Source organism: Eurosta solidaginis, chromosome 2, assembly GCF_040869045.1.
Source record: "Eurosta solidaginis isolate ZX-2024a chromosome 2, ASM4086904v1, whole genome shotgun sequence".
Classification (NCBI taxonomy): Eukaryota; Metazoa; Arthropoda; class Insecta; order Diptera; family Tephritidae; genus Eurosta; species Eurosta solidaginis.
The window spans coordinates 248,954,916-248,979,932 of NC_090320.1; the positions used below are offsets into that span (position 1 = coordinate 248,954,916).

Consider the following 25,017-nt stretch of genomic DNA (forward strand, 5'->3'; position numbering starts at 1 on the left):
TATGAAGGACCTTTTAAAGTTATCTCTAAGAAAAATAAAACATTTACAATTCAATACAAAAATACTATTAAAAATATTTCAATTGATATACTTAAACCAGCAAACATACTTATTAACACTAATTTAAATACAAATACATTAAACAACAAAAAACAAAAAAAGGTTACTTTTAATATTAATTAATAATTTGTTTGTTTCAAATTTTCTTGGAGGGGGAGTAAATATAGTGTTAACTACTTTGTACTCTTTACTTTAATTTTTAAAATAATTTTAATTGAGTTTTCGTGTTAACTTAAAATTTTGAATAACTTCAAAAAAAGAAAATTCTAATTAGTTTGAAAATATCTAAACTCAAAAATAAACAAAATCAAAATAAAAAGATTTTTTAAATATCAACTTGAATGTTGATATAGTCAGTCAAGTAAATTTCACAATAGATGAGAGCAAATATAAAAAAGAGGTTGAAGAAATTATGAGAATTAATGAGGAAACAAATCCTATTTTACCATTTACAACAACAATTGAAGCCACGATTCGCACTAAAACTGAAGAGCCAATATGGACGAAACAGTACCCTTACCCCTTTTTAGACAATAATTTCATAAATAAAGAAATAAATAAAATGCTAGAGAATAATATAATTAAACCCAGTAAGAGTCCCTATAAACCACCCGTTTGGACTGTACCAAAGAAAGGAACTGACGAGTTAGGAAACCCTAAGAGAAGAATGGTCATAGACTTCCAGAAATTGAATAGCGAAACCATTACCGATAGATATCCCATACCTGATGTCAACATGACAATACAGAATTTAGGTAAAGCAACTGTTTTTACAACCCTAGATTTGGAAGCAGGTTCCATCAGATAAAAATCAAGGAGTCAGACACCGAAAAGACAGCCTTTAGCATAAACGGAGCAAAATATGAATTCTTAAGGCTGCCGTTTGGACTAAAGAATGCACCTTCAATATTTCAAAGATGCATAGATGACATATTAAGAAATTACATAGGAAAATTCGTACATGTATATATAGACGATGTGTTAATATATTCATCCTCACATGATGAACATATGGAACACATAAGAATTGTTATAAATGCACTGCGTCAAGCAAATATGAAGATTTCATATGAAAAATCTCATTTTTTCAAAGACAGCACTGAATATTTAGGACATATTATTAAACATAACAGAATAACTGTAGACCCACAAAAAATTGAGACCATAAAAAACTACCCTGTGCCTATGAATCCGAAAGAATTAAGATCATTTTTAGGGCTAGCAGGATATTATAGAAAATTCATCAAAGACTACGCCAAGATTACCAAACCCCTAACATTGTTTTTAAGAGGAGAAAACGGTATCGTAAAGAAAAAGCAAAGTGAAAGAATGCAAATAAAATTAGATGAGGAAGCCATAAAAGCGATGAATATATTAAAAAAGGAATTACAAGCACAAGTCGAACTCTTTCAACCCGATTTCAATAAACCCTTTGATTTAACCACGGACGCAAGTAATTTTGCCATAGGAGCTGTGTTATCCCAAGGTAGAAATCCCATTTGTTTTATATCCAGAACACTAAGCAAGACGAAACAAAAATATAGCACAAACGAAAAAGAGTTATTAGCCATAATTTGGGCACTACAAAAACTCAGAAACTATTTATATGGACGATCAGACCTTACAATCTATACGGAACATCAGTCCTTAACCTACTCTATTTCAGAGAAGAACCCTAATAATAAACTAAAAAGGTGGAAAAACCAAATAGAAGAATACGGTTCCAAATTGGTATACAAACCAGGTTCTCAGAACATCGTTGCGGATGCACTAAGTCGGCAACAAATTAATGAATCAACCGACTCAGAATCGCAGCACTCTCAACTCAGCTCACCCACTGAAACCATAAGAAGGGTAGGCACTAGCTTAAACCATTTTAATAATCAAATTATTATCCAAACTAACAATGGATTAGTAAGAATAGAAAGTAAAAATATATTCGGAAAATTTAGACATACCATATACTTCACAACTATAGAACAATTGATAAGTGATATTAAAGGCGTACTACACCCAAACAATATTAACGCCATAATCACTACCGAAGAAATTCTATACAAAATAAAACTACACTGGTACAAACTTTCCCAACCACTACTTTTGTAATAACAAATGCATTAGTCAGAGACATCACTGACGAAAATGAACAGAATGAGATAGTTGAACAAATACACAGAAGAGCACATAGAAATTATAGAAATAATATAAAAGAACTGTCTGAGAGCTATTACTGGCCTAACATGCGAGATATGGCAAAGAAGGCAGCACAAATATGTGAGATATGTAAAAAATGTAAATACGACAGACGTCCTAATAAATTACTTTACGGAAAAACACCAATACCAAATGAAGTAGGTACACATCTGCACATGGATACATTTTTTATGGACAACCAAATATATATAACTACAGTAGATAGATACTCAAAATTCTGCTATATAAGAAAAATACCAGATAAGAAAAACTCATACATATATTTGAATGAAATACTATCCCAAATATTCCCATACGCAACGAACCTAACAACTGATAACGACCCGACATATGTTAATGTAGTAGCAAAATCCTTATACGATCGACTACATATACAGCACACAGCAGTGCCACCACAACATTCGACAACGAACGGTCAAGTAGAGCGGACGCACAGCACAATAGTGGAGCTAACTAACTTACTAGTAAAGGAAACCAAAGGTAAACACGAAGAGGTAATATTCGAAGCAGTACGGCAGTACAATAAAACCATTCACTCGGTCACAGGACATAAACCCGAGGACGTTTTTTTCAACAGGGGAGGATACGACTATACAGTCATCAGAAACAGAATTCGTTATAAGCAAGAAAGAGATATCACCCAACAGAAGGCACCGAACAAACAAATTATTTACGAGAAAGGTGATATTATTTACGTTAAGAGAAGCCGAAGAAATAAAAAACACGATGGATTTATGAAAAAAATAATTGAACAGGATAACGGTAAAACAGTCACAACGAAACAGTCAGTACGAACTAGAAATGAATCTCACAATAATAATAATCTTGCTGTGCATAAACAGAATTAGTTCAGACACAAGTATTACAGACCTGAAAGGAAAAGATTATATATTAATAGAAACGAATCCAGCTTTTATATTTGATAGCTATGATTATTTATATCATATTACAAATTTAACTAGAATATTAACAACTTACCAAAATATATTAAACTCAAAATATAATTTAGATTCAAATCCTGAAGTGAAAATATTACACCAAAAAATTTAAATATTAATAAAACAGATTAATCCAGTTAATAGATTTAAAAGAGGATTAAACGCTTTAGGGGCAATATTAAAATGGATAACAGGTACACCAGACCACGATGATGAAGTAGAGATACAGACAATAATCAATCAACTAATTGTGGGACACAATAAACAAAAAATAATAAATAGTAATTTCGAAAAAATGTTAAACAAATTAAACCCCAAGGATTTCTCTGAAAAATTAATACTCACAGAAGTCTACAATGAACTTAATACTCTCCTAACTACAATTAATTTAGCTAAAAATAACAACTTCCTGTCAACTTCATTGGACTTAGAAGAAATTACAGAAATCATTGCGAAAGAAAAAACAAATGTTTTAACCATAAATATTTTAGAATATGCAGAAATTAAAATTGTTAAATTCAAACAAAACTTTGTAACAGTTTACAAATACCCAAAAATCAAAGAAAAATGTGAACAATTCTACATCCACTCATTAGCTTCAAAAAAAGGAAAATTAGTTATGGATAAAAATATTGCTTTATGTAAAGGAAATCAATACGTAAGAATCAATAAATGTAAAGATATTATAGATCAAACTATATGTAAGCAGAATAAAAAGGACGGATGTACAATACAAATATTAGAGAAAAATAATGCTCAATGTAAAATGATAAAAGAAAAGAATCCACCCTTTATTAATTATGGTAACGGAAACATTATTATTAGCGGATTGAATATATTAAACAACGAGATTTTAGATGGAGATTTTTTAATTTATTTCAAAACCAATATAACATTAAATAACGAAGTATATATAAACATTAGGGAAACTATGGTAAAAATACTCCATAAAAAGCATAAAGAAAATCTAGATATATTAGAATACTTAGAATCTCAATCAGAATACAAGTTCAATAATCTAGACGAAATATTATCCATATTTGTACCAATTGAACAAAATCCAATCAAGACTACATTTATAACTATATTAATTATAACCCTATTAATCACAATAACCAAACTATTATTAGAATTTAGAGTAAGGAGAAGGAATATACTTTATCAAAGAGGACTAATACAATGTCAAAAAGACCATGAAGAAAGAAAACAAAAATTACTAGAGTCCAAATTGTAAATGAGGACATTTAATTTTAAGAGGGAGGAGAGTTAGTGCAACAGAAAATACACTACTGTACCGATAACATCATCCCATGTATGATATAGAATCAGTAGTTTACATAAAAAGTATGGTCCCCTTTAAACGTTGTCTATCTATCTATTAACCACTATCAGAAACCAAAACATTGTAAGCAAAGATAAGATTTCTATTTAAACATAAACCAAATACAAACATAAACAAAACATAAACAAAACCAAATAAAATATTATCAGCGAACAAAAGATTCCTATTCAACCATTGTAAGCATGGATAAGATTTCTACTTAAACATTATCAGCAAGATCCTTTTTTTGAACATTATCAGCAGCCACTAAACAAAAGAAACCAGAGCATATAAATAGACGATTAAACATAGAAATAAGTTAGTCTTCTATTACACTGAAGCATATGAACTTCAGTTTAGAATTCATTAAAGTCCATATAGATACAAATAAAGTATATTGTTTTATTTAAAATCGAAAGTACATACTTAACTCGCGTGTATTTGTGAGCGAAACTTCCATAATTATAATTGCATACTTTTGGGAGCATCTCAGATAAGATATCTTCATGTGTTTGTGCGTCTCTTCTCCGCTGCGTGTACGTACATACGTGTACACATAATGATTGATCTATTGATGTGCTTAAAAGTCACTGCTTAGCATCGGCTTAGAGATGATAATATCCCTTAGTGCTGCTAATATTCGTTACAGTATAAACAAAAGAAAGTGTTCGCTGAAAGCGCCCATTGATTGTTCAGTTACGATAACTGTTGGTGGTAATGGATCTTGTTTACCATCGATTATTCGACTAATTGAGTAGCATTGATTGAAAATCTACTAAATTGTGGTCGACTGTCATAATTCAAATTCTGACGGTTTCATATATAAAACCGTTTGTCACTAAAAAAAAGAATTTTAAACACTTAATAAGTTAAATTTTTTTTATAAAAATTAAGGAAAATAAATTTTTTGCTGCAAAGCTAGCTTCTGAAAATGGGGCTGGGTATGAAATTTCTTTTCTAGACCGAAATATGTGAGCGGCCAAATTTTTGCAATTTCAAGTTTAGGTTCGACTGGCCTGACATTGAGGACCTCACATAGATTGAATGAGTCTGTAATGTCACCAGAAGTTTGTTTAACGACCAAACTGAAAAACTCTATCAATAACCAAGACCTATGAATGTTATAAAATAATTCGTCCTCTTGGGGAATACTAGAAGATTTCTAGGACCTATGCCACTTGCTGCTTCTAGACCTAGCAGCTGTATCACTTCTCTAAGGTTGTAAGACCTACACATATTCTTCGACACTTTCCAAGCCCGCGCTTGGGTCCACGCCTTTCCCGCTTTGTCGATCATGTGCAACACTCGCCTTTTCTTAATTTCGCCATTATCCGCTAGTTCATCGGCTTTTTCATTCCCATCTATTCCCATATCAACAACCAAGTCTGTAGGTGGGGTTGTTTTCAGGGCTCTCGTTGTGCTATTGAAATATTGTAATCACATTTGATTTTTATATATGATGTCTCCAAGTCTCAAATCATTTCATATTTGATGATTGCAATCATAGTATTTGGTTGAGTCTTTAAAATCATTGCGATCAAGTTGGTTCTAAAGAAGTGCTTGATATATAGTTGATTGAAAATGAAGTACTTAAAGTCATGTTGACTGTAGATTCTATTTTTTAAAATCGCAAAAAATCAATGAAATTTGTTTGCATTATTTGATTGTAGATTGCAACTTTTATTAACTCAAAAAAGCAATCAAACTTGATTACAATCATAAAAGGGAACCAACTTCGAGAAATCAAATAGCTTATTTGTCGGCACCCGTTGCCTGGTAATCTGTGAGCTACAGTTATCTAACAATAACTTCACACCGTCTTTACAAACCGTAGATCCCACTAAAAATTACAATAAAAATGTATTATTCACACACTCTAATCTGTCAATAATCTAATGCAAACAAATAGTCGATTATTGACAATCGATTATTTTGCTCAACAACTTTTGCTAATAGACTGATCGATTCTTTGAATTGTTGATTAACAATAGCTTACTACCAGGACATCCTAGCAAACAACTGTTTGATCTGGCCCCGCCTCCTCGGTGATTAAGGGAACATCTCCATAAGAACTATGACGAGATTCGGCCCCTGCCAACATAGCTGTTTGATTCAGACAAGCATAAGCAGGCTCTACTCCTAACAGAATCGGTAAACGCTTTTTCCAGGACGCGCCCGGTGAACCATGTTATTAATATCCTACCCTTGCAGAAGAAGAAAGCACACTACCAAGGGATACGCGAGTCATCCTGGCCCAACTTCCTTCTGGATACTGTAACAGATTAAACTCTTGTTTGTCCAGAATCAACCCCGACATACGTAATGTATGTCCTGTATGCGATGTGTCCCTACATGACACCAACCATCTTTTCAATTGTAATGTGGAACCTACGCCTCTAACTCCAATCCCTCTTTGGTGCGCCCCTGTTGTAACTGCCAGTTTCCTTGAACCCCCGTTGATAATTTGTGAGTGGTCGTGCCCATTGAATGAGGCGAAGCACTGTTAATACAACAAAAGCAACAATTTTGTTGCGGAAGCTCTGAAGCTATAAATGTTTGTATTGCGTTTATCAACCCCTTCAATTTCCGTTCTCGCTTTCTGAAGCGCCGGTACGTAGTGAGGGAAAAAAGTACTCCAGCTGCTGAGTTACAAGGTTAGGACTGAGAATCCGGTAGCGAGAGCCAATTTTGTTTTAATTATGAAAGGTCTTTCACGTGAGTCAGCAGATTTCAACAGCAAACTTACCTTGTGTAACACTTCCTACTCACAACGAAACAAGGTGCGAGCCGATATTTGGATGATATAGCTTTTCCACATCCAGCCGTCGATCTCGACATAATCAATTTGATTCCGTGGTCTTTGTTAAGGAGACAACCAATTTCTTTTATGGATATGGTGAAAGATGGGATTATTGCTCGGTAGTGACGATGCACTCAATGATTGGTCTACCAATACGATGCCACTCACTTTTAACTTGGCCCAATCAGTCTCATGCTTTTATTCACGTCAAGTTGCAATTTTACCACCAATAAGGAAACAGGTAAGAAAAGGCAGTAAGCCGAAGATTCAATGGGTTAAATATCAAAAACGCTATTTCAAAATATGCTAATACCGGAGCGTACCGGTTGCATATTCGCCATAGAACCGTTCTTAACTTTATGGCATTTCGCCTACAGCATCAATTTTGTGTCCACTGAATTATTCAAGTGAATGACCCAAGATTGCTTTCATGCCCATCCTGTCATTAAAGTCGTCAATCATTATGTTGATATCATGGCGGCGGCTACGAACTGATCCCGCTTCGCCTTTATCTTTGCAGCAATCCTTTTTAATGACGTCCACATGTTTTATCGGCTAGTAGGCGCAGATAGTCACATACTCAAAGACCTCAAAAATTGAACTTGAATCCGAGGTTTTGTACACCTATACCAACTTTCCGATATCATCCTCTGCAAGGCAGGAACGCTTTCAAACCCAAAAGTTACAACGCTGAACTAATGCGTCATTCCAACTTTGCGGTATCATCCTCCTCGTATCTGCAAAGAAATTAAAACGCTCTGCAGTCTCAAAGTTTTAAAGGCATGAATGTAGTTACGTCATCATTTACACTTTTGATCCAAATGTTCATACCTCACTCTATAAAGAATGCGAGCACGATGCTCAACTAAAAACTAAAACTCACCGCGAGTTGTTTATTCAAGATTGCTCCTTACTGCATTGTAGGATTTTAGTAGCAATTTACTGCCAGCATCCTTACGCCGGATTCACATTCAAAGTACTTACCCAGCATAGCACCCTCGCAGGCTCCCCCCTTATCTGACGCAACCCTGGACATCGCTCGGATAGGTTACGACAACTTGCATTTGATCTGCTCATATTGCTTAGAGTGCACAAACGTGATGGTAGGAGACAGGATCAGTGCAACGCAAATGAAACAGTGGGGAGCACTATTGAGTATAATTGTGTGCTTCGTGCATTATTTACTGCATGAGAATGAAAGTAACAAAGCAAACTAAAATGTTTTATTTCCTTTTATTTATGGTCAATTCTCTTCTGGACAAGATGCTGTCCTGGAGGCCCAATGTGGAAGATAGGGCCAGGAAGGCCGCGGTTGCCTTGTACTGCTGCAGGGGGGCTATCGGAAAGAGATGGGGGCTCTCGCCAGGAGTAGTACACTGGCTTTATGAGATGGTGGTCAAACCGATTCTGCTCTATGGCGTGCTGGTCTGGTGGAAAGCACTGGACACGGCGAGCACCTCCAAAATGTTAGTGCCAGTGCAACGAACGGCGCTTATTGGTATCAGTGGCGCTCTGAGAACAACACCTATCTTGGCACTGAATGTCATGCTGAATATACATCCAGTAGATATTGCAGGAAAGGCAGCCGCGGCCCGGTCATTGGTCAGGCTTCGTGATATGGGTTATATGCTTTCTGCTTTCGGACACTCTAGCCTTCTTACTAGTTTCGACTTTATTCCGGACAGGACGAACTATTGCATGCCGATAGCCGCTCCCTATGCAACCTTCACCCCAGTTATTCCCCCGAGGGAGGAGTGGGAAGGAGGAATTATCTGGAGCATGGGACCGGTTAACTTGTTCACGGATGGGTCGAAGTTGGACGGAAAGGTTAGCGGGGGGATTTTTGTCAAGAGCTAATTGTAGGCCACAAGTTTAAGTTGGCTGATCTCTGCAATGTATTCCAAGCGGAAGTTGCTGCGATTAAGAACGCGGTGCGTGAAATGCTATCCAGCGCTACTACGGTTAGGGAATTTAACGTCTACTCTGATAGCCAAGCGGCTATAAAGGCCTTGAGCTCAACTACAGTGCGATCGAGGGTGGTCTGCGAGTACCTGACCTCACTTGCGATTGCATCGAATTATTTTACAATTAAGATTATCTGGGTCCCGGGCCATAGTGATATTCCGGGTAACTGCCAAGCGGATCTCTTAGCCTGAATCGGTACAACTGAACCGGATGAAGATGGCTGTAGGGATTTCGGGATTCCGCTAGCCACCTGTGGATTGCTCTTCCATAACTTCGCCTCGAGTCAGCTCAGCAAACGTTGGGCTGGCACTACGTCTTGAAGGGTAGCAAGATCTTTCTGGCCGAAAGTGGATGGCAGGACGTCTGCTGAAATAATTGGGTTCACTAAGGCTCAGCTATAAATGGTCATTGGGGTTTTGACAGGGCACTGTTTCATGGTTATCCATGCGGTACGTCTCAATATATTGGAAACTCCATCCTGCTGCAGCTGTATGGAGGATGATGAGGTGGAATCACCAAATCACTTTATGCTTGATTTCCCAGCTTTTGCCAGAACTAGGCGAAAGTATTTCGGTCGTGACTCACTTGGATCTCCCGAGGAGCTATCCAAGGTTGATATCGGGATCATTCGGAACTTTATTGCTGCTACCCAACGATTCTCTAAGTAGTTATATCTACGTCACCGTTAGTTTAGTTTATTATATGTCGTATCAAAACGGACCGTCATGTTGTCCAAGTGAGCTTCCCCTATCAGGGAAGCTACCACCCAACCTAACCTAACCTATGTTCAATTCTTAAAAAAATGGTCCATAACACAAAATTGAAAACAACCAGTTGTATGAAAAAAAAAAACCAGTAAAACCAAAACAATTTTGCATCTTCGAGAAAATTTCGGGTTAGAGCTAATGTTTAATACTTTGTCCACTGCCCTTTATGTGTATGGCACTTTGTACACGGTTTGGCATACTTTCCACCAAATTCTGTATTATTACATTTGAAATACCATGCCATTCCCTTTGTGTCCGCTGCCAAAGCTCTCCCAGGTTTGTTGGCATTGGTCGGTATTGTCCTAGCCGTATTTTCACAATGGACCACAAATTCTCAATAGAACTGAGATCGAGACCATTCGCTGGCCACCACACTCAGAGAAAAACGCCGTTCTAAAATCCAGCACCACCGGACTCAATTAAAGCTTTTCATGTTCTTACTTTTTTGTTCTTGAAAAACGAATGACCTGTTCTCAAAACAACAACCTTGTTCTTGAACTGACAACCATTTTCTTGAAAAGAGAACAGCTGGTCTTAAAATATGAACAAATGTTCTATTAATGAGAACGATGTTCTTAAATTAAGTTCAAGAAAAAAGAAACGGTATAATTCGTGTACACTACAAAGTTAAATACAACATTTGGCACACGCTATCAAGCAGTGGCTATGATGTTGCGGTTGCGATCGTTTAACGCGGGTTCGATCGCCGCCAAACTCTGAAGTTTTTTAAAATAATTTTTTTATATTCTATTTTTTCAACTCTTATTTTTCGTTCACCTCCATTCACATATGCACAGGTAATTCTCAATCTTGTTATGGAATGCTTTACATATATATATTCAGATTGCATTATCAAATAAAAAAAATGTCTCGATAGGAGAAATATATGAAAAATGCATATTATGCGTTTTTTCAAACCTTTTTGAAATTTTAATAATAATTTGTTTTGTTATTAATATTTTTTATTAATGACAAAAAAATTATTTATTAATAAAAAAATAAATGAACTAACTTGAAAAAATTACCTTCCCCACTCCCCCAAAGATCAAGCGCACCGAAAAATATTAAATCGACCCCAAATCGTTCTCGAAGTGTGAGAACGAAAAATCTTAAATCAAGCCCAAGTAGTACTTGAAATGAGCACAGAAGTTTCACACATCAATACCAAAGTGGTCATAAAATACGAACGGTGTGCTTGGAGAAACTGTTCTTAAAACAAGCCCATCGGTCACGAGTTAAGAAAAACCGTACTTAACAGACTTTTGTCAACGAATGTTTTTAATTTTAAACGTGTTTCGTTCGTTTTAGAACGATTTTTTCTCTGAGTGTACATCAATAAGAAATTTTGCTCCGAAAGCCATTCCTTTACGATTTTAGACGTTTTTTTTAGGTCGCCATTATGTTGAAATATGAGTTCTTCTCCAGGATAGGTGCCCCTGTCCCCAAATCGGGTAAATGGGTTTGGAAAATATGCAAGTAGTCTTCTTTCCTCATTATTCCACGTTTTTGCAGTGGGTCCCCCACCGTGCTTCACTGTTCCTTTCACATGGTTCCTTATTTGTTTACAATTTATTTCAAAGCATTTTTTTTTCCGAGAATTCTAAATGCTTAACATAACGTAAGCAACATGTTGCATTGATAAGTTGCAGCTGTTTGATGCTTTCGAGAGAATTGGTGGAAGGAGATTGTGTGGAGTTTCAAAATCTGGAAAATAGCGTTGCTACCCTGTTGTAGTACTACGTAATTAATGAAAAAAGTATATTGGGTTTGAATGATCCAGTACAATAATTTTATTCTGCACAAATTTTTATCCAAATATTCATTCCAACTAAAATCTTCTCTCGCAAGCGGCAAATTATGTTGAACGTTTTTCGAATTATTTGAAATTTTTTATTCGATTGGCTTATTATTTAACTTTAGGTTTGTACAACAATAGACATTAGTATTTGTTATCATATTCATACAAATTAAAATAGTTTATGCATTAATGGGGTTGTGCGATTGATTGATTACTCCGCATGTGGATTAATTAGATCTTTATTGAGAGATTAATAAAAAGTTCGTACTAATCACAAAGCAAGTTTACTTTAGTTATCAATTTGTGGATTAAGCAAAAACTCAATCGATTGAATAATTAACACCTCTTCGAAGTCGCTTACATTTTGATATTACATATTATGAACTTTTTTCATGTAAAGTATTCTCTTTTGTAATTTTTATTAGAAGCAAAACTTTACACACTTATATTTTAAAAAATCAGGAATATTTGATTTAATTTTTTCTGACTCAGTCGAGTGATGTTCTATTCAATTCATCTAAACTGTGATTAGTTAAATAATTGATTATTCAAATTACTCGATTAATCAATCAACGCACAGCCGAATTATTTGTATACATATACATTAAATAAATACACATATTTGATTAGGAACATAAACACAAAAAATAAAAAGAAATTTGATAGAAATATTATTTATACACATAAATAAAATTCATTGCATTATTTTACAATTATTCAATTATTGCAATAGCCTAATATCATTTAATACTGTAGTCCTACATTGTCAACATTTCAATTAATTTATTTTTTATTTTTCTCATACTATTACAATATTTGCTTACAGCTCAATTACACACAATAAATACTTATAAATGTAGTATACAGCTAAATTTTACAAATAAACAAACAAAAAATGTTTCTGGCAACATGTTGCCGCTTACGTGCTATCACTGCTTAGCAACACTGTTTATGCTCATATGAAAATAACAAACATTTCTGACAAACACATTTTAAATCAATTCATAAATAAATATTTACTTATTTTTAAATATAAATATTGAATTGCACATTTTTACATCAGCTCATCATAATAAGCACCATCTCAAAGCGGTGGAGTACGCGTTAATGGTGGATGTTGCTGTTGCTGCGACGGCACCTGATATGGACTATAACGTTGAAAGTGTCGTATACGCATATCGGGTGATGCCGAACCTGATGATGAAGGCGTTGTTGCTGGTGGTGGCGGAGGCACTCCTAACATTATAGTCGATGTTGGTGGTGGCGGCGGCGGTGTACGACATGCATTTACAGCAGCAGTCGCAGCGGCAGCAGCTTGTGCTTGGGCTGCAGCTGCTTGTTGGTTGGCGCTCGCTATGAAACTGGCAGTCAATTGTGGCCATTGTTGCTGCCACATGCCTATATTGAATGCATTCAATACGGGAGGCCGTTGATAGATTTGAGGCAGCAACATTTCCGTATATGGTGAACGTCCGAATATTTGTAGATGTTGACGCGCTTTCTCTAGGAATGCCAACGAAGCGGCATCGGCCTCTTGTGGTGATAGTTGTGCCATAAGTGGATCGGGAAAGAATCGCAATGGTGAACGTAAATGTTGCTCAAGCAGAAATGAGTCCATTGGGTCTCTGTGGAAGATGAACAATGTTTTGTTTTTATTATATTTGTTATTTTTAACAAAAAACATAGGAAACATATTTAGGGTTTATTTGTATTTGTATTTGGTTAACTTAACTTAATTTTTTATTAAAGTACAACGAATATAGCGTTACTACCAAAGTTCAGCAAAGATCACAAAGTATTAAAATTAAAAAGAACCCCATATATCGCCAATATAAAATAGAAAACAAAAGGAGGACAAACGAATCTACAATTCCCGGGACCCTAGCTGCTAATAAGTATAAAATAATAAACTATATCTAGGGCTCAAGTTTCCATATATTCAGAGCACGTATTTTGGAACACTGCTCGACGTGAACTTCCTTCGTTTAATCCTAGCACGAAACTGAATAAAGTTTGCTTGAAGGCGTAGTGCTGCTTCTTGTCAAATATCTAGCGGTCCTTGATGTGAAGCAGTTATCTAGTTCGTTCGATTTTCTGCAAGTTCCATCATTTGATCTTTTGCATGCACAAACCTATTAAACACATGATAATGGTTTATGGGCTCTGAATTGCTTTAGTTTAGACGTTTGGTTAATCCTTTTATTTTAGCAGCCGGGGTCCTGTTCCTCATGGAACTAGGGGCTGGGAGCGAGCTAAAAACGGCGCTATACAGTATGAAGCCCGGAAAAGCTCTTTCAAGTATCGACTAGCTCTATTAAGGGACTACCTAAAATATCGCTGGCTCTCGTACGAAACAAATCAAGGTCAGATAAAGGTGAGGATAACAGGTGGGACAGACCAGGGATCGGTGTTAGGTTCCAACTTCTGGAATGTTTCGTATGACACCCTTGTTCGCTTGTACATGCCAGAAAGAACTTGTCGCTTTCGCAGACGATGAGGCTGCCGTAAAGATTCTATCTTACGATGACCACAACAATCGAGCTTCAGTGCTGCAAGCGAGTGGACCAGGAAAGTGATTTTAGAGCAGAATCCATGGTTGGATTGGTCACATGGAGATGTAGAATTCTACCTTACACAGTTTTTGTACTTCAGGGAATATCTCCACAGAATGGGTAAGGTTGAAAATCTGAACTTACGCCACACCTTTTTCGAATATGATCATCCACAGCAAAGAAGAAAAGGAGTAGGTGATCTATCTCCTTGCAGGCAGTGTCATTCATAAGGTGAACTGCGGAAGTGACAGATAAGTTATTGTCAGCCTACCTTGGGGAGATTCTCCTCGTAAAATGACAAAATGGTTGCTTAGCCCAATAACGTGAGAGTGGCCAAAGAGCTCATATAGCGCGCTTTCGTACCCGAAGTAATGCGTGTTCCATGGGAGGTTAGATTTTAGTTGGTTGCCCATGAACAATAGAAGGGAGACCGATAGTCGAAGAGGCTCCTTACTACAGAGTGTAGCATCGGGGCTTAGCTACCCGGTTAACTACAAAACTTCCCAAGCAGTGTTGGTCGAAATATATTAAGAACCTCAGGATAGAAGCACTGGTAACTTCCAGCACAAAAAACTTCTCATAGGATTTTGGAATCTGCAAATCTACATGCTTTCAACAGCAAAATCATCAAATCTTAAAAAAAATTCAAACAAATTACCAAAAATATTTCAAAAATTTACTATTCACATTCTTTATCACACTTTGCTTTCATTTCTCATGCGTTCACCAATATTCGGTAGGTGAAAATGATTAATTGCATTCGACGCTTGTCAAAATACGTTCACATTCTTGTCGCACCTCAGCCAAAGGCAGATCGGTACGTACATACATAAAAGGCAAAAACCAAAATTTGGCAAAGCAACAAAAGCCAATTTAGCAATAAATAAATTTTCAGCAACAATTACGCATTTCACTTGTATCGCATGTTGCGTGTCTTACTAGCAACCGCAAACGCCTATGCACGCTCATGCAACCTCTATACACCCCCTCTCATGGGTCGGCAGTTTCATAATGCAAAAGTGAGACTTTCGATGCAATGCGTGTGCTGTTGAATGAAGTGTTAAAAAATTAAATCGCATGTCATAAAAGACGAAAATATTTTTTGGTTGAAAATTTGCTACATTTCGTATAGACTGCGAAAAAAAAATTTTGAGATAATAAATTTTGGAATGCATGTAGTATTGCTATAAAAAAGCAAAAACTGGCAGCAAAAAAAATTAAATGTTGCAGACAAGATTGCACGCACCTAATAAAAACTGAGAACACAGTTTTCGAAAGTGTTGGAAAAAGGTAAGTGTTTTATTTCCTTAAAGTGTTTTTAGTGATTAACTTCGTTTCATCTTTTTTTTTGTTATTCGACACTTTCATTTCAATTATACGAAATCAACAACAGCTACGACTATAAAGCGACCAGAAGCGGATTAAACATATTTGGAAAAGTAAGGTAAACAATTAAGGGGAGCACAACGAATAAGGGCCCTGTAAAATTGAGCAGACCATTCGGGTTCATCTCTTTCGTGAAATAATATAATAATGGTAACAAAGTAATATTTTTAAAGCATATTAAAGAATTATTTTTTGAGTATTAACAAAAATACGTGCGTACATCTTACGTCGTCGCTCGTTAATCAACGACACACCGCTACAATTAATTTACTCTTACCAACACAGCCACAGTGTGGTGACCTTTTTCTTAATCGGAGAACAAACCTGCTAGAGCGCTGGGGAAACCCAACTGAGCAAAAATGATTCCGAAAAGATAACGCCAAAATTTAGAACCCGTCGAATAAGAATATGAATTTCTTAAGTCCACGAAAAAAACAAATTCGTACTCCATAGGATATAGTGTTAAAATTCAAAGAAATATCCAACCGTTCGAGCTCATGCTGCCTGAATTTATACAATTCTGACTTCCTAATAAGCTTTAAGTCAACATTTCCAAGGAACATGTTTCAATACTGTAACGTTTTTAAGGCTCACCATATAAAAGATAGTTAGAATCCCCTTATACAGGAAACCGTAGCCTGAAATTACACATAATGGACGAAAGGGTGTCCGACCTAAAAATTCACATATATAAGTGTTCTCTGGACTGAGGAACCACTAACAACTGTCAGCCCCACCATGAATTACAAATGCATAGGGTAATTTATTACTCATCAAAAGGTCAAATGGCATTCTTCAAATATGAACCGAGGCAAAAATAGTGTGCGTACCTAAAAAAGTAAGGGTTTCGTACTAGATCGACTTCCGGCCTATTAGCCTTACTTATGTTATTTCAAAATCTTGGAGAGATTTCAGGATGTGCACATTGAAACTATTCTGCTCTATCGTTCTGAGCACGCATACTCCAAAGTTAAATCGGCGAAGGCAGCTAACCACCGTATCGCCACAAAGACAGAGAAAGGGATTCTTGTTGATGAATATCTCCTTTCTACAACCAAAAAAAACCCTTAGGCGAACTATTGCGCACCACATTGAATCTCGTCGAGAGAATGTTGCGGATACATAAATGATTATACTTATCAGACGGTGTAAAATAATATTGCTCAAGCCACTGGTCTTGAATGGAGTAAGGCTTACCTCGACGTTATTTTAGATAGTAAACTAGACTGGAACAAACATTTCCAATTATATATTTGCTTTCTAGTTATCTAGAAAAGCCATGCGTGAAATGTTGGGGAGAAGCACACTACACTGCGGTCGTAAGACTCATCTTATGGTTTGTAGGCCGTTACCCTGAAGAGGCAACACAATCAGTGAATCCTCAATTCTCAACTTAGAGGCACCTCCCACAATATCCACAAAGACTATGTAAGTTGTGATCAAACATTTTCCAGAAAGACCAATATGGTGAACTCCAGGTAAGTTGTTACAGTTAGACTGAATGCAGCCCTATACTCAGAGTACAAGCCCTATTCGCATATAACTCTATATTGAATGCAAATGTAGGAAAGATCTTTCGCTCCTCATCGCCGATCGATTGCAGCGTCTTTTCAAGCGGAACTAATAGTCCTAAAAGAAGCCACCCCCTATGGCTTCTCTCTAAGAATTCCACGTCTATGCCAACTAACTCTGACAGAAAAGCAGCGATCATAGCAGGTCAAGCCTTGAATACTTCATCGATAAAGCTTTAAATTGCTATCATTTACTAAACAATTAGTGATAAGGGTCTCAGGCACAGCGATGAGCATGAGAACTGTGCAGCGGGCGAAAAAGGGAGGAAAGCTACTGAATAGATCGAGTTATATCAGTTGAGAAATATCGCAAATTCTCTTGTCGTGTGTAAATAATGCCTATGGTCTCTTCTCACCGAAAAATCTAATTCCAGATTTGAAAAAAATCCGCGTTTGAGGAGTCCAGACAAATTTGTCCTCTCATAAATGAGAATTAGTGTATAGGAATTGCTTACAAATTACTTTTGCTGCAGCGTTAGGGATGAAGAGGAAATACATGGCTGCTCTGACCAGGACACCTTTGCAATATCTTAACAAGCTCATCGTTAATTGTTAAGCGGAGCTTGAGTCAAGGACACTCTGCGCTACACAACCTTACCTAACCTAACCTACGGTAAACTAAGCACTCTAGCATCGATAAAAAATTTGTTTCAAACGAATATTTTTATATCTGTGGATTATTTCATTTACCGCCCGTTGCATTTTGGAGGGTCTCCGACATGGTTACTTTGCCTCTGACAATAAATAACATCAATAGCAAAAATTGCACTATACGTACATATGTATGTGTAGAATATTTTCGTACAACAACACAAATTACTCGCAGCGGCCGGCAATATTTTAAGTTGGCCGAGAAAATTATAGGTCGGCGAATTTAACTTTGAAGCTCATTCGTACATGCAACACGAACATGGCCAACTAAAGAAACGCGTGTAATGAGCGAATATCGCTGACGTACAATGTTAGTCTTACAACAACAATAACTATAAAGAATGTTTATGTATTCTATTATTTTTTTCAGTTTTGTATTGATGTTATTACTTTTTTCCATGTTCTAAGTTTCTGATGTTGGTCATGTTTTTGTTTTGTGATTGCTACCTTAATGTGTTAGTTGTAATTGTTGTTGTTGTTTAAGTTGTTAGTCAACTGTTAATTACGGTATGAAATGCGAAGTCAATGAGACGATGCAATTGTGCATTGAAATATGTGGTGTTGTCGCAAAAAAACAAAAAAAAAAAAACATAAACACTCAGCAACATGTTGCAGGAGCTTCGAGCGAGATGTTAACTAAAGTTCGACTTTTATGTTTTGAGCAAGGATTGGCGTTGTTGACAATTTTTGTTATTTCAATGCCAAAAATTTTAATTTCCGAATATCTTATAACAGTTTCCAATATTTGCATATGAATATATTTTCATTACCCATGCGGTTCTGTTACGAATAGAAATAGGTGGCTGTTATCAAGGTTTTAATCAAATAAAAGCAGTGAAAATGAAACTTATGGCTAAAGCATATCACATGTGACCCTTATTAACATCACAAACTATGTCACTTTCACATGAACCGGGCGCTTCTAAGAGGTCCAGCTAACTGCATGTGAATTGATTACAATTACAGCAGCGAACATGAAAATAGTAATGGCAATTTTGATCTTTTGTCAAGAGCTAAATGTAAGCCGCAAGTTAAAGTTGGCTGATCACTGCAGTGTATCCCAAGTGGAAGTTGCTGCGATTAAGGATGCGGTGGATGAAATGCTATCCAGTGCTACGGTTAGGGAACTTAACATCTACTCTGATAGTCAAGCGGCTATAAATGCCTTGAGCTCAACTACAGTGCAATCGAGGGTGGTCTGGGAGTGCCTGACCTTACTTGCGATTGTATCGAATTATTTTACAATTAAGATTATCTGGGTCCCGGGCCATAATGATAATCCGGGTAACTGTGGAGCGGATCTCTTAGCCCGAACCGGTACAAATGAACCGGATGAAGATGGCTGTTGGGATTTCGGGATTCCGCTAGCCACCTGTGGACTGCTCCTCCACAGCTGGGCCTCGAGTCAGCTCAGCAAATGTTGGACGGACACTACGTCTTGCAGGGTAGCAAGATCTTTCTGGCCGAGAGTGGGTGGCAGGAGGTCTGCTGAAATAATTGGGTTCACTAAGTTTCACCTATCAATGGTAATTGGGGTTTTGACAGGGCACTGTCCCATGGGTATTCATGCGGTACGTCTCAATATATTGGAAACCCCATCCTGCTGCAGCTGTATGGAGGAAGATGAGTTGGAATCATCAAATCACTTTATGCTTGATTGCCCAGAACTAGGCGAAAGTATTTTGGTCGCGACTCACTTGGATCTCCCGGGGAGCTATGCAATTTTTGCAATCGATCACCAGATGAATACGGCGCAAAAGTTTTTGACATTGCTACCTGCCGCAAGTCTGGCTCTCAAAGCTAACACAGTTCCACAAAATTTGTACTTTTTATACTCAGTTGAGCAGAGCTCACAGAGTATATTAAGTTTGATTGGATAACGGTTGGTTGTACATATATAAAGGAATCGAGATAGATATAGACTTCCATATATCAAAATAATCAGGATCGAAAAAAAATTTGATTGAGCCATGTCCGTCCGTCCGTCCGTCCGTCCGTTAACACGATAACTTGAGTAAATTTTGAGGTATCTTGATGAAATTTGGTATGTAGGTTCCTGAGCACTCATCTCAGATCGCTATTTAAAATGAACGATATCGGACTATAACCACGCCCACTTTTTCGATATCGAAAATTTCGAAAAACCGAAAAAGTGCGATAACTCATTACAAAAGACAGATAAAGCGACGAAACTTGGTAGATGGGTTGATGTTATGACGCAGAATAGAAAATTAGTAAGATTTTGGACAATGGGCGTGGCACCGCCCACTTTTACAAGAAGGTAATTTAAAAGTTTTGGAAGCTGTAATTTGGCATTCGTTGAAGATATCATGATGAAATTTGGCAGGAACGTTACTACTATTACTCTATATGTGCTAAATAAAAATTAGCAAAATTGGATGAAGAACACGCCCACTTTTTAAAAAAAAATTTTTTTTAATTCAAATTTTAACAAAAAATTTAATATCTTTACTGTATATAAGTAAATTAAGTCAAAATTCAACTCCAGTAATGATATGATGCAACAAAATACAAAAATAAAAGAAAATTTCAAAATGGGCGTGGCTCCGCCCATTTTCATTTAGTTTGTCTAGAATACTTTTATTGCTATAAGTCGAACAAAAATTTACCAATCCTTCTCAAATTTGGTAGGAGCATAGATTCTATGACGGTAACTGTTCTCTGTGAAAATGGGCGAAATTGGTGGAAGCCACGCCCAGTTTTTATACACAGTCCACCGTCTGTCCTTCCGCTCGGCCATTAACACAATAACTTGAGCAAAATCCTATATATCTTTACTAAACTTAGCCCACGTACTTACCTGAGCTCAGTTTTTCTTGGTATAAAAAATGGGCGAAATCTGACCATAACCACGCCCACTTTATCGATATCGAAAATTACGAAAAATGAAAAAAATGCCATAATTCTATACCAAATACGAAAAAAGGGATGAAACATGGTAACTGGATTGGTTTATTGACGCAAAACATAACTTTGGAAAAAACTTTGTAAAATGGGTGTGACACCTACCATATTAAGTAGAAGAAAATGAAAAAGTTATACAAGGCGAAATCAACAGCCCTTGGAATCTTGGCAGGAATACTGTTAGTGGTATTGCATATATAAATAAATTAGCAGTACCCGACAGATGATTTTCTGGATCACCTGGTCCACATTTTGGTCGATATCGCGAGAACGCCTTCACATATAAATCTAAGGGCCACTCGCTTTTAAAACCCTCATTAGTACCTTTAATTTGATATCCATATCGTCCGAAAACATACCAGAGTCACCCCTGTCCCACCCTAATGGCGATATCTCGAAAAGGCGTCCACCTATAGACCTAATGCCCCCTCCCTCTTAAAATGCTTAGTAACACCTTTCGTTTGATACCCATATCGTACAAACATTCCAGAGTCACCCCTGGCCCACCCTAATGGCGATATCTCGAAAAGGCGTCCACCTATAGACCTAGTGTCCACTCCCTCTTAAAATGCTCAGTAACACCTTTCGTTTGATACCCATATCGTACAAACATTCTAGAGTCACCCCTGGCCCACCCTAATGGCGATATCTCGAAAAGGCGTCCACCTATAGACCTAATGCCCACTCCCTCTTAAAATGCTCAGTAACAGCTTTCGTTTGATACCCATATCGTACAAACATTCTAGAGTCACACCTGGCCCACCCTAATGGCGATATTTCGAAAAGGCGTCCACCTATAGAACTAAGGATTACTCCCTTTTAAAATACTCATTACCACCTTTCATTTGATACCCATATCGTACAAACACATTCTAGAGTCACCCTGGCCCACCCTAATGGCGATATCTCGAAAAGGCGTCCATCTATAGACCTAATGTCCACTCCCTCTTAAAATGCTCAGTAACACCTTTCGTTTGATACCCATATCGTACAAACATTCTAGAGTCACCCCTGGCCCACCCTAATGGCGATATGTCGAAAAGGCGTCCACCTATAGACCTAATGTCCACTCCCTCTTAAAATGCTCAGTAACACCTTTCGTTTGATACCCATATCGTACAAACATTTTAGAGTCACCCCTGTCCCACCCTAATGGCGATATCTCGAAAAGGCGTCCACCTATAGACCTAATGCCCACTCCCTCTTAAAATGCTCAGTAACACCTTTCGTTTGATACCCATATCGTACAAACATTCTAGAGTCACACCTGGCCCACCCTAATGGCGATATCTCGAAAAGGCGTCCACCTATAGAACTAAGGATTACTCCCTTTTAAAATACTCATTACCACCTTTCATTTGATACCCATATCGTACAAACACATTCTAGAGTCACCCTGGCCCACCCTAATGGCGATATCTCGAAAAAGCGTCCACCTATAGACCTAATGCCCACTCCCTCTTAAAATGCTCAGTAACACCTTTCGTTTGATACCCATACCGTACAAACATTCTAGAGTCACCCTTGGTCCAGCTTTATGGCGATATCTCGAAAAGGCGTCCACCTATAGAACTAAGGATTACTCCCTTTTAAAATACTCATTACCACCTTTCATTTGATACCCATATCGTACAAACACATTCTAGAGTCACCCTGGCCCACCCTAATGGCGATATCTCGAAAAGGCGTCCACCTATAGACCTAATGCCCACTCCCTCTTAAAATGCTCAGTAACACCTTTCGTTTGATACCCATATCGTACAAACATTCTAGAGTCACCCTTGGTCCACCTTTATGGCGATATCTCGAAAAGGCGTCCACCTATAGAACTAAGGATTACTCCTTTTAAAATACTCCTTACCACCTTTCATTTGATACCCATATCGTACAAACACATTCTAGAGTCACCCCTGGCCCACCCTAATGGCGATATCTCGAAAAGGCGTCCACCTATAGACCTAATGCCCACTCCCTCTTAAAATGCTCAGTAACACCTTTCGTTTGATACCCATATCGTACAAACATTCTAGAGTCACCCCTGGCCCACCCTAATGGCGATATCTCGAAAGGGCGTCCACCTATAGACCAAATGCCCACTCCCTCTTAAAATGCTCAGTAACACCTTTCGTTTCATGCACATATCGTACAAACACATTCTAGAGTCACCCCTGGCCCACCCTAATGACGATATCTCGAAAAGGCGTCCACCTATAGACCTCATGCCCACTCCCTCTTAAAATGCTCAGTAACACCTTTCGTTTGATACCCATACCGTACAAACATTCTAGAGTCACCCCTGGCCCACCCTAATGGCGATATCTCCAAAAGGCGTCCACCATAGACCTAATGCCCACTCCCTCTTAAAATGCTCAGTAACACCTTTCATTTGATTCCCATATCGTACAAACACATTCTAGAGACACCCCTGGTCCACCTTTATGGCGATATCTCGAAACGGCGTCCACCTATGGAACTAAGGATCACTCCTTTTCAAAATACTCATTAACAGCTTTCATTTGATACCCATATCGTACAAACACATTATAGAATCACCCCTGGTCCACCTTAATGGGGACATCTCGAAAAGGCATCCACCGATAGACCTAAGGCCCACTCCCTCTTAAAATGCTCAGTAACACCTTTCATTTGATACCCATATCGTACAAACAAATTCTAGAGTCAGCCCTGGTCTACCTTTATGGCGATATCCCTAAATGGCGTTCATCCATAGAACTGTGGCCTACTCTCTCTTAAAATACCCTTTAATACCTTTCATTTGATACACATGTTATACAACCACATTCCAGGGTTACCCCAGATTGATTTTCCTTATTTTGTCTCCATAGCTCTCAACTGAGTATGTTATGTTCGGTTACACCCGAACTTAGCCTTCCTTACTTGTTTTGTATAGCGTTTTTCAGAAAACTCACTTTATAGCTTCAAAGCTTAACATTTCATACAAACACAACAACTTACACTGTTAGTACTTTCATATCCTTAAGAAGTGAAAATGCCAAGTATTTCTTTAGCAGCATGTTGCATCACCATGTAGAAATTATTTGGAGCCTTCGGGAAGAATTTGAAACAGTGGTGGAAGGAGTAATGATGGAAATTCTAAGTGCTAGTATGAAATGTTGTTTATTTGATAAGGACCAAAAAGCCAAAATTTAAAGATTTCAGTATTCTGCATACATGGCCGAAGCGTATTTTGAGAGCAGTTTAACCATCAAATGCAACTTGAAAGTATACTAGTTGTATTATAAGTTAGTTCATAAGAATTTAAGAGTGTGACATCACCTTTCAAAACAATATCTATCTATAAACATTTATATTCCGAAATTCATAAATTCTAGCAGGGTAGGAGCAAGCATAGAAGAATATCTCCCGGCTGGATCATCCGATAGTTATTTTCAATAAAGGCTGAGAGAAACGGGACTCACTTCCGATCTACAGTTAATCGAGATGAGCGGGTTGGGTATCTAGAAAGAATTTTCAGTTTATTTAGAAGGCTGTCTATCCAGTCTCGAGGAGCAAGAACAGGTAATAAAAAGCTACTTTGAATATCAAAAAGTTGTTTAACGAATGCTACTCAACGAGCGGCCTTCAAGATTATAGAAATTCCGTACGCATTTCGAAGGTGAACCCCATGCGATAACATTGAGGGTCAATTGAGGCTACGAAGCTTGGTTAAATGCTTGCCGGAAATGTTACAAATAAAACCTTTTTTCAGTGCGCTAACACAACTTCGACACACTGAACGGAAGGGTGCTATTAAAATCAACAAATCGGTTCTGTTGTTCTTAACTTAACGGAGATTCGGTGAAATTGATCGAATTATGGTTAATTCGACCAAGTTCTATATCAAACGAACAAATTGGTTTAGTCATTTCAAGAGAAGAGAAATTTTCGCTCTTAAGTTAACAAAATTCTGTAAAATTGACAGATTCCTGGTCAATCTAACTGATTTTTCTGTTAACACAACTGAGCTCACTGGTCATTTCAACAGCGATCAACAGTCAATACATGAGCAAATTTCAAAAAGTATTTTACGCTCACTGCGCTCCCTACT

The 25,017-nt window shown here is 37.3% G+C and overlaps 1 protein-coding gene across 2 annotated transcripts in view; it reads right to left on the reverse strand.

The window, feature by feature from the left end:
* Nucleotides 1-12,482: 12,482 nt before the first annotated feature.
* The window catches only part of LOC137242713 (T-box protein H15-like), a 75,849-nt gene continuing 63,314 nt past the window's right edge, over nt 12,483-25,017 (reverse strand). For both annotated transcript variants that reach the window (XM_067769966.1, XM_067769965.1), the window contains exon 6: nt 12,483-13,488. In XM_067769966.1, the coding sequence (XP_067626067.1) occupies nt 12,948-13,488 (541 nt within the window). In that variant the 3' untranslated portion in view covers nt 12,483-12,947. The remainder of the gene's footprint in view (nt 13,489-25,017) is intronic.